At 40.1% G+C, this 12094-nt stretch overlaps 1 protein-coding gene across 4 annotated transcripts in view; it reads right to left on the bottom strand.

The window, feature by feature from the left end:
* Positions 1-12094, bottom strand: part of TNIK (TRAF2 and NCK interacting kinase) — a 239650-nt gene that overhangs the window by 182495 nt on the left and 45061 nt on the right. For all 4 annotated transcript variants that reach the window (XM_018553778.1, XM_018553779.1, XM_018553780.1 and 1 more), the window contains exon 2: positions 5884-5949. In XM_018553778.1, coding sequence (XP_018409280.1) covers positions 5884-5949 — 66 coding nt within the window. The remainder of the gene's footprint in view (positions 1-5883; positions 5950-12094) is intronic.

Below are 12094 nucleotides of genomic sequence, written 5' to 3'. Positions count from 1 at the left end.
CTCCACCTGTCGGCACATCTGATTCTCTCCTTGTACTGCGTCTCCCTCTCCGAGTCTAAGCTCTGCTTTGTAGGGAATTGGAAGAGTCTGATACAAAGTCACATTCAGGTACTTATACCCTCTGCATCTAAAAAATACATTTACTGCTGCATTTATAAATATTGTTCTGTATTAATGTATAGAATTTATATCTGCCTGGAGTTCTACTTTAATAGTGGTTGTGGAAGGTGCTACCACGGCAGGTTCACAACATTTTATGGACCAGATCTGGAAGGCAGTTGCATTGCGTTTCGCCGCATTTTTACAGCGATTTTGCCTAGTTCCCAGAGCTATTTGTTTGCTTTATTTATAAATATTGATCTATTTGCTTTTCTTTAGCTTAAAATGGGCTTTCAGGTGCGTTCCAGTGCTTTTGCATGCTTTTTTGATGCGTTTCCAGTGCATTTTGGACCAGACAAAATGAGAATTGCAGTATTCTTCCAGTCTGGTCTGAAACGGGCTGCGCTGGTGTGAACAGAGGCCAGAAATAGCATAAGGATACATAAGAATGCATTTTGGATCTGGAAGCAATCTGGTCTGGAGATGATCTGTCCCAATGATGAAATTAAGTTAAATTACTGTATCTCAGCCAACAAATGTAAGATACAGAGAGTATCACTGGTAAGGCAGGGAGGTATTTACTTAACACTCATATTTAGCTATGAGGAAACAATAGGAATAGCTACAAACATGTTCTACACAGGAATTCAAACTGCTTCGGTGCCAAGAAACTATGTTAAAGTTTCAACTTGCCTTTGAAAGGGAAATCCAGGAAAAAGCACCCTGCTCGGATTCTTTAACTCACAGGAAATACACCAGTAAATTCCAAGCTCATTGTGAGAGCAAAACAAAAACAAATTGCAATGTTTGTTTTACCTAGAAAATGAGGAACCCCCTGACAGATGTGATCAGGGCCATTTAACTAACATGCTTCGGGTCTGTCCCAACTCCATGAATGTTAAAATTTTGTTATTCTCTATTAGAATTCACACACTTAGATTAACTTTCATATTGTAAAAAGTGTTCACATGACCAAAAAACATTGAACTCCATACAGATATAAAAGACTACTGTAGCTCTGAAATCATGAATGCATCATTAAAAGAACTCCAGGTAAAAAATGACCCCCCACAATGCAAGGGTTAAGTGCTAATTTTTGCCTCGGGTGAAAAATAAAGTTATTCTCACCCAAGCCTCAGAAACAGCTGCCTTCTCTCTCTGTCCTCATATCCTGTACACTGTGTATAGAATGTGATGACTCAGGGACCTTAGACCACTGCAGTGGAGGGGGTGAATGCCTGCAGGAACCAGTCTAATAGCAAGTTAGTTTGGAGGATCGGGTGAGTATAACTTTGCTTTTTGACCCAAAGTGAAAATTAGCACTTAACCCTAGCAGTGTAGGGGGTAGCCCCCACTGCAAGGGTTAATAAAATATTTGCCTGGAGTTCTGCTTTAAATGTATTTAACTGCAGGCAGAGCAAGTACCTGAATTTGACTTGGTATCAGCCTCTTACAGTCATTGTACAGCAGAGCTCAGACAGAGAAGGAGAAGCAACACGAGGAGCCAGTTGTGCTACATTGTTCATGTGCTAACAAGCACGCTGATAGGTAAAAGCAGAATCGGAGAAAGATGAGCCAGTCTGCTACTCTCCTTTTACTGTCAGGTTCAAGCTTGGGGGAGGGAGAAGACTCCAGGTAACCCACTAAATACATATTCCTTTACAGTTTTACATGCCACAACATATGCAATTCTGTGGAGCTTTGTGATTTACTCACATCTGCTACACTGCACAGCCAGGCAGGTGACAATCTTATTCCCCGTTTTAGCAATGCAGCTTCCTAGTGCACCTTTCCATCTAAACCTACCAACTAGATAATGAATCAGAATCATCACCTCTATCCAGTTAGCAGTAAAGCTGAACCAGGGAGTGGTAGTGTTCTTCCTGGGTTTAGAATTATGAAATGTATAAAACTGTAACCTCACTGCACAAATTACAAAAACTTTTGGCAGGTAAAACAAGTTCATAGCTTATACTGTATACAGTAAGAGGGGAATTTATCAAAACTGGAGCAGATAAAATCTCGAGCAGTTGCCCTGGGCAACCAATCAGCTTCTATATCAAGGAACATTCCCACCACAAATGTGCAAAAGGTACCTGGAGATCCGCATAACTGCAAGTATTGAGGGTCAGAGTGTTGCATTTCCAAAGGATCAGTGAGAGCAGATCCTGTGACATGAGTTTAATTAATTCCCCCAAGGTTTGGCATACTAGCATAACAGCAGTGCTAGGCTGCATAGCAGGACCTGCTAGTAAAAAATGGAGAGATTTGGAAAGTGCTTCTAAAGCTGGCCATACACCTATAGATTTTCTGCAGATTTTCTATGGTCAGGTGGAAAGTGCAACAGGCTCCTCCATCTACGCTAAGCTGTGTGGATGGAGGCGTCTCCCACTGGGCCAAGCTTTAGTATCTGCTAGTCGGCCCCGCTGGCTGTCAAAATACCTGAACAATCTTGTTGGATGCAGGCATTGTTCAGGCATTTTGAGGTATTTCTTCATGAGTGGGCTCATCCAAAAGGGATTTGCGAGACTTCTCTTGTAGTTCATCGGCATCAGAAGGCTCAGAGGCTACAACTGCTGCAGGGATGTCAGATAAATATTCTTATGGGGAAGTCAAAGAAGTGCGCTTACAGCCTCTACACTCATAGCCCACAACCCTTGTGGCAACCTTATTCATAAAATCCAATATGGTTGCATCATGAGCTGGAGAAGCGCACTCTACTCTATTTTGCATAGGAACCAACGTGTACTGCTAGCAGTAGTACTGAAAGGACAACACTAGATTAGGTGTCAGTGCTAAATTCCAGTAGGCCAGTGCTGATTGCTGGTCTGCTACACTGAGATTCCACAATAAAAGATAAGAGCACCGCAGAGAGATTTCCAGGTCACTAAGATTATAAGAATCAAGTAATCACAAATAGTAGCATGTTGTGAAGTGCCTTGACGCCTGCTTAATCATGAGGTCCTTCTGGTTCAGCACAATGTGGAAAATTAATCAAGGCCCTCTACAACATGCCACTGTTTGTAGGGACTTGATTCTAATAAAGTCTGATTAAGCACTGTGTGAAAAACACATCAGTAGCTGAACAACAAGCTGCTTGCGATTACTTGATTCATATAAAGTCTTTGTAACCTGGAAGCCTGTATTCTATAGTCTTATCTTTGACTGTGTATAAAAGCTGTGTAGGGTTTTTTTAGATATAAACATTCATACCTATAGACGTAACCATACTGATCAATCCTCTAAACTAAATTGTAAATCAAGCTAAAACAATTTTCAGTTTTGGATAAAGTGTGGAAGGGTGGCCACTGTCACTGGTACAGAGAGTGACGGAAAATCCAAATATTCTTGTTGTCTGGTAAGTGTCTAATAGGGGATATCGTTTCACTTTGGGGAAATCACCTTGTATTTCCAGCTGTGTCTCTTGGAGCACAAGTGTGGGGAAATTTCCCCTAATTTAGCTACCATTTATCTTGATGAACATGTTGTTGTTAGATCTCAAATTGCATAATCCATCAAAGAATGTATGCTTTATAGGTATAATAGAAAAATGTTTAAAAGAAATTTGAGATGTTAGGGGATCAACGTCACTTCAAAATTAACCTTAAAGTGTAGTTCCACTTTCACCAAAATGGGATAACACCTTTATATCTGTTACATGTTCTCATTCACGTAAAGTAACAAAATATTTAAAAACTGCTTACATTTTAAGTGATTTATACTTCCTTACAGTGCCTACCTAACTTCCCCAGTATTAAAAGTTAAAGGGGAACTTTACCCAAATCTTAAAAATAACAACAAAAAGGCACCTTAAGAAATGTTGAAATGTTTAGTAATGACAATCTACACACATATACTTCTGGATAATTGCTGGATTTTATTATTTGCATACCTTATTGTTTTTTTCCTCTCCATTCTTCCCACAGTGGGCATTTTAACTAATGGCAGATAAATTCCATCTCCCTTTACGTCCTGGAACTCTGGAACACGTGACTAGGACATGTGACCATGCACATCATCATCTCGACCATGCACATCGAAAAGGAAAATGCCTTTCCCTGAAATCTCATGAGATTACAGATGAGATTTCCCAGCAATGCTCTGCTGATGTAACCTTCCCAGGATGCAACGCTTGGGCCAAATTACACAATGTGCCAAAGTGGACCAGGAAGCAGAAAATAAGACATTTCTAAGTAAAATAAAAATATGTTGTTTGTTTAGCTATTAAATGTAAGATGATTTCATATCAGCATGCAGAGCTGCATGCTGAAGTCATTTGTAGTCAAAAGGGGTAAAGGTCCACTTTAAGAAAGGGCTATGAGAAGTAAAAATTGCCTTAATTAACCCTGTCTGTACTGTGCTGGCAGATTTCATTATCCGTTGTAAACTACATTTAAAAACACAGTCCTATCAAAGGGTTACAGACTTAGAAGCATTGTATGGTAATGGAAAGAAGCTCAGTCTGAAACTAAAAGTAGAGGGTCACACTGAAGGACAAACTGCTCAGAGTGGCTTGGAATCTGCCACAAAGGTCTTCACTAAAAATATATTTCTTACCTTTTTTTAAAAAAATTCTGTGTTAATTGTAACAAATAACAGAAAGATACATGAATACCGAGCATAGAGAACGTATTACAGCGCACATATTAACATTTGAAACATAAGCGGTCTCATAGGACAGCATAGAGATCCATATCACATGTCGGCTTGGAATAATGCTACGTCTATGTATACCTATAATCAGATATATGCTGTAAACATGGTCTCGAGACTGAAAAGTATCGGCTATTTAAGCAAACAACAACTTATAAATACTGATCATTGTGTGGGACGTGCCCACCTCTCCCACTCTGTATGTTAGTGCTAGTCCTATGTTGAGCTTCAAGAGTCACGTCTGGTGTAAGAGAGTGGGCAGGTTCCCAGTTCGGGGGGTATCACCCGGACAGGACAACTTCAGAAGGGTCTAAAACACATAGAGGTCAGAAGGAAAGGAAGAAGAGGGGGAGAAGGAGGGGATGGGGATTAGAAGCTCAAGGCGCAGCTGGTAGGGCAGGGGTGTTCGGGTTCATTACCGAGAGATATGCAGAGGTCGTTGTGAAATGGGACCACGGTCTCCAGATTGTACGAAACCTCTCTTCTGTATTATGAATGGATGCAGTTAGGTCCTCCATACGCCATATCTCATCAACAATGGAGAACCATAGTCTCAACGTGGGAGGGCTGGATTGTCTCCACAACAGAGGTATACAGGACCTCGCCGCATTTAACAGATGTTTTGTCAGGGATTTTTTGTAGTGTTTAACCAGAAGAGGGGTCATATGTAACAAACATACCGCCGGGTCATCTGGTAGGGCCTCGATCACCAGCCGGTTGATCGTCTCCCTCACACCCATCCAAAATGAAAGAAGGCCAGGGCACTGCCAAAATACGTGTAGCATGGTACCTTGAGCCTGTTCACATCTCCAACATGTTGAGGGGATCGAGCTGTTCATTTTGTTTAGGATATACGGGACTCTATACCAGCGTGAAACAATCTTGTATCCCTGTTCCTGGAATGTGCACGCTATGGAGGATCTATGGGCCAAGGACAGTATTGTACCCCTTTGAAGCTCAGTGAAGGATCTTCCCAAATATTTCTTACCTTTAAGCTATTTCTTTGAAGTATTAATTTAAGGTATTGTGTGTGTGAATGGAAACCCAAAGTTATGGGGGTAGTGGGGTTTTCTCAAATTTGACTGCAAAAGTGAAACTACAGTTTCATCTGTTCAAATATTTGCATCTTACCTTATAGACTTGCCCATATGTGCCATTTCCAACAAGTTCAACCAGTTCAAAAATTCCAGCAGGATCCTAGAAAAACAAAGGAATAAAGTATGAGAAAATATTAAATGTCAAACAGAACATATACCTTCAACTGAGATATAGGATTTTAAAAACTTTGATATAAAACTTTTGTTCTATATTAGGCCAAGAAGGCTTACAAGTGGCAATATCCACTAAGCAAATTCTGTCCCTAGTGTTACTAACCTCCTACAAGCTTCATGCATTTCTCTCCATAAAAGCTCTTATGTAAACCACACTAATTTATATTTGCTGACCCCTTAAATGTAATTTCTGCTGCTAAATTATTGACAAGGACAAACTCCCTAAAAAGTGTCACACTCATTAACAGAGGCAGATAAAATACTTTGCATGTAGAACAGCTTTCATTTCTTATAGTATGGTTCATCCATTTGTATGGTTTATGCCAAAGGCCACATGAAAAGAGAGAATGCCTTGTAATGTCAACAACACATGACCACCACAACCTGTCTAGGTCTCTAAAAGCAAGCTCTTACTATAGCATAATGAAGCAGTTTTGCATATATCTCCAGCTGGTGGAAAGCACTTCGACTGTTTGTGGGTGCACGCAACTAGGACCTGTCTAACTGGTTCAAGTGTAAATAGCGCATCCAATTTTTGCTGGACGTGTTATTGCTTACCAAGATTTTGCAGTTTGACCAGAAAAGTCTGCTTGTAACCTAAATAAACTTTATCCCTCTTCTCAGTGAAAAGAAGGAAGAAAGACATTAATCACACAGGTACTGCTTCAGGCTCATCAGACAAATTGCACAAAACATCAAATCCTGGCATTATAGCAGACGGACATCTGTTAGTCTATGGCTAGCTTTAATCAGGCCACAGATGAGATGATGAGTGACAATCAGTTTTTTTGATCAATTCACAAACAAGTTCAAACTTGTAGTGACAGTGAAATGCCTGCTGGATGACATCTTAAATAAGTAAAAACTAACACTTGCAGTGCATGCAAGTATATTTATTTGCCCAGAGTTCTTCTCATAAGCGGAAGTACTTTTTTTACAAATGGACCAGGAGCTTTTTTTTGCCATAATGTGCTATGAACATCAACAGCACATTGTGGCAGATTTACCCGATAGAGATACCCTACAGTGTTGCGACTTCTTCTGGGTTCAGAGTCTTTGGCCGATTGATTAGCTGAGCTCAGAAGGGGTAACTCCCATGTGCAGCTCAGTGCACGGAAAGAAATAGGGCTGACAGGCAGATAGGAAAATGTATGACAGAAAAGACTTGCACTGTCTCTTGTCATATTAAGCGTACCTGTCGGTATTTATTTAAAATTTTCACTTAAAGAACTCCAGGAATTTTTTTGTGAATAATCTTTGTAGTGGGGTTACCCCCGCACTGCAGGGATTTGCTCGTTTGCGTGTAGGTTAAAAAAAAAAAGTTATACTTACCCGAACCTCTGATCAGGCTTCTGCTTAGACCAGTCCTCCTTGTGTTTCTCCCCCTCCTCTGCAGTGGTCTAAGGTCCTGTAAATCATCGCATTCTATACATAGTGTATAGACCTGAGGACGCTGAGAAAGATTCAAATATGCTACGGAGGAGGAGACGGCTGGAGGGAGCGCTGTGACAGCTGGCCGCCTCGGAGCCGTGGGTGAGTATGTCTTTGCTATTTTTATCCATAGACACAAACCAGCACTTAACCCTTGCAGTGCGGGGGTAGCCCCAGTGCAAAGGTTAATAAAAAGTATTCCTGGAGATATTCTTTCATTTCCAATTTAACTGGCCATATTAAATAAACCTGTCCTCAGCACCACGGTCTACCTCGGGGATAAGCAGCGATGGCAGCATCTACCAGATCTATCCATCTCTAAACCCCTCCCCTCATATCTCAGTTTGGAAGTGTTCCGTAGTGATCAGATCAAGCAGGCAAGTCTGACTAAAGCTGCCCACACACCTCACAATTTATCTGCAGATTTTCTGTGGTCAGATGGAGAAGGTGCAACAGATTCCTCCATCTACACTTAACTGTGTGAATGGAGTAATCTCCACCTGGGCCAATCTGTTGCACTTTTTCCATCTGACCACAGAAAACCTGCAGATAAATTGTAAAGGTGCCCATACACTGCTCGATTCTCGTACGAGAATCGTGGGAAATCCCGTGATCGTACGAGAATCGAGCAGTGTGAACGAAGACGTGCGACCGTTTCTACTGTACGGTCACACGTCTTTTGTCTAAGGAGCACGCTAGAAAACCAGCTGAAAATCGTACGATTTTCGGCTGGTTTGAATGGTGCTCGGGAGACAAATGTCGAACGGGCCGGTGTGCGCACGTGCACACTGCCCATTCAGCATTGCGGACATCGGAAGCCCGCCCCTCGGGGGGCAGGCTTGCGATGATCGAGAGTACGATCTGCCTGTCCAAGATGGGCAGATCGTACGTTTTTTTAAATTACTTTACAACCATCGCAAGACTAAGGTCTTGCGATGGTTGTAAAGTGTATGGCCACCTTAAGGTGTATGTGCACCTTTACTCTAAAGGGGTATGTACAGCCAGGCAGGCAACAGATAGTACAGATCTTCCAGAGCATGAAAGATTGGGAGTATCTACCTCTCTTTTCACAACTTGCTTCATCATTAGCTGCAATACTCACACAATGGTGACAAAGACTACTCCTCATTTCTCACTCTTATACATAGGAGGGTAAAAGAATATCAACTGCTCACAGGGAGATTTGCCAACAAACTTCTTCAAAAAAACAAGCCCTTTCAACTCCATGAAACATTCGTTATTACTGTTAATGATAGAAGAGGCCCAATAATCAAATGAAGCTTGAAATTTAGAGCATGCCTTTTGGTAATTTTCTACAAAAATACAAATAGTTGTTTTTTTTTAATAAGACTTGTTGCAGGAGTTACAACATCAAATTATTTTGGAATGTCATGCTGAGAACATTTGTAATACTGCAGCTGCTTTGAAAAACAATCAAGTAGCCGTGTTTGGGGTACCATTAACTAGTAATGGCTCCACAAGCGCATTGTGCTTTTGTTGCGTGTTTCGTGAACATACAAATTGCGCACATTTGACGCACGTTTCTTATGTGTGCATGGGTACTAAGGGAATGTTTAACAAGTACAGAGCAACAACAATTTAGACGTTGATCGTCTATAACACAAATATGTTTTGCTAAAATTCAGGTCACTGAAAAAATAAATACAATATAAAAGACAGCAAAGCAAGGCAAATCTGTGCAAGCAAAAAGCTCAGTCTCAGTTGCAGGTCATGGGTCCTCCAACAGAATAATGACCCAAAAACACACAGCTAAAAGCACCCAAGAATGGCTAAGAACAAAAAAATTGGACTATACTGAAGTGATCCAGGAGCCTTGATCTAGCATTCAGTCTGGAGAATGCAACCTACAATCCTTAGACAGCTGGAGCAGTTTACTCAAGAGCCAAACTACCTGTTGGCAGGAAGTCTTATCGAGAGCTACATAAATCACTTGATTGTAGCGATTGCCTGTAAACGTTGCGCAACAAAATAATAGCTGGCATCATTTTTGCACACATTTTTATTTGTTTAAAATATTCTATGAAATCAAAAAGGAAAGTCTAAATTTGATTAAATATGGAACAATGACAGATGACAATTACTTTTGTCAGTTCCAAGTTATTTCAGAGAAAATTGTGGGGGGTTTTCACGAAAGAAAATATATTCATAACTGGAATTGTTCTGGCCATTGCATCCAGTTTGACATTTGATTCCAATCTGTATTAATATTATGGTAGTTGGAATCTAATAACCAACAACTTTCAAAACACGCTGTAATATCTCTCCACACATTATCTGTAAATATATATTATGTCTTTTTTAAATCAAATACAGTAAAAACCCTTGTGGTTGTGGAGTGGTGAGGACCGCTGTCAGTTTTTTTTATTGGTGCCTGTGACCCAGTTAGAGAGATTCACTTTCTTGAATTGTCCTGACGACCAATGTCACCAGGAAGGAAAGTGAGGGTTAATCTAAAATTTTGAGTTGACCCCAGATCAGTAATAGGAGGGGAAACAATCCAATTGGGATACTTGTACCCATGACAATTTTCTAAGGAGGGATTTATTTCACATTGTAAAGATATCCTCTCACGTCTTGTCAAGTCCAGGGGACAGGAAGTGAAAGGAAACACAGATGGCAAAAAAAGAAAAAAAAATATAGCAGTAGTTACAACTATAAAAATGTTGGCTTTAGGATATATACTTGTAGGATATATATATCTATATATATATATATATAGATATATATAGATATATATAGATATATACACACACACATAAAAAAATAGGATCCAGTTGATGAGATGTAAATTGGTCAGTAGGATTGGACGTTGATGCAAAAGGGGACTTTTGTCCATTTGGTCTTTATACTGTTCATTAACTAGAGACTTTCATGCTTACGGATTTTATTTAGCGTACTGCTGGTCCCGGAGTTTATGCTTCACAGAATTCCTGTTTTTACCTCGTACACTAAATTGTTTTTTATTTTAAAGAGTATTACATAATAGTTAAAAACATAAATCAATCAAATACATATTATTGAAATATTCTTTACGACACACACATTCAAGGGCCCATTCACACTGAAGGGCAATGTTATGCAGCACACTCTAAGTGCACTAGTGCATTGCATTGAGTTTAATTCTGACTAGCACATCAACGCACCTCGCTGCAGTTGTCCCATGCACTGCAATGCGGAATAACTCAATGCCATGTGCTATGTAGCCACGTGGTGGAAAAAAATAACACGCTCCTAAATCAAGACTGCGCTGCAATGCACAGTACTGCAATACTGTGTTGCATTGCTGCATAGTAGAAAAAGTAATGCCTCGATTGCCTTTTTCCACCACACAGCAACGCAAGGTATTGCAGTACCGTGTTACAGCACAACACGCGCCCCTGGGAGGTGTGTTGGGGTGTCATTCAGAATGAACGGCAACAATTCACCAAAGCACCTAGAATGCATGCATTATGTTGTGCAATATCGTACCCTGAATGCATAGATATCATGCCTTTAGCGCAACCCAGCAGTGTGAGTGGACCCACAAATATTGAGCGATTTCAATTATCATATCTGTATTTTTTTGTTCTAGATAATGTAATGCTTTCTGAGAAACATCCCTCTATTCATTATAGTAATTTTTAACTCAGAGCACATAAACACATTTTACGGCATTCGAATGATCCTCATCTAAATTACCCAGCACTTTTCTTCCTTTAAAGAACACATTAATCATTTTAATATTTGACTTCCTGCAGCTTGAGGTCCATTGGGAACTATTCATTAAACAGTGATAAGGCCAGGGTCCTTCTTCTGCACCCACTGAGGCACATATCATTGATCTTCATTTGGCTGCATCTTAGCTTGTGCCATGACTCACTGGCCATGTTATTACTGAAATTATCTCAAGAGTTCCTCATGGATTTTCACCAGTCTACAAGCTCGAAAAAGAACCAATAAATGTTTCTAACTGGACCAAAATCCTAATTTCTCTACTTGGTAGCAGATTCCCCTCAATTCTATCTGTTCTGTCCCTTAACTACGATCTGGAAGCTCTTCGGCTTTGTTTCCTTGACACAGCTCATTAGTATACACTATTATTATACAGGATTTATATAGCGCCAATAGTTTGCACAGCGCTTTACAATATAAGGAAGACATTACAGTCACAATACAATTCAAGACAAGATGGTAAGGAGGGCCCTGCCCGTGAGGGCTTAAAATCGAAAAAGCTCATGTAAAATGCGGCTCATGCCGTAGCTCACAGTTCTCAAGCAGCTTCGGCTTAAATCGAAAATAAATTCAGGAGTTAAATCTTAAAAATACATTCAAGTACCCTAAGTATTAACAACAATGTATCTTACTTTGGTGTATTTGGGTGGCTACTTTACAACACACACAGGGACCATGGGGGACAAAAGTAGCCATCCTCCAGAAGGAAGAACAGTGTCAGTATGTATTCAGAGATGGGATCTACAGCCGAGTGATACACAAATAAGCAAACTTTTTGTTACTACATAAGCTACTTCAATGCATTTAAAGAGTTCATATTCTCAAATTGTTAGTGTTTCAGTATTTATCATTAACAAAAAGGGTTTCTAACCTTTCTGATAAAAATAAAACTAGAAAAGTTAAACTCC

The sequence above is a fragment of the Nanorana parkeri genome, unplaced genomic scaffold (genome assembly GCF_000935625.1).
Source record: "Nanorana parkeri isolate BGI_ZX_2015 unplaced genomic scaffold, ASM93562v1 scaffold129, whole genome shotgun sequence".
NCBI lineage: Eukaryota > Metazoa > Chordata > Amphibia > Anura > Dicroglossidae > Nanorana > Nanorana parkeri.
The sequence above is the reverse complement of the archived record's forward strand: the minus strand, read 5'-3'. Positions and strand labels throughout refer to the sequence as shown.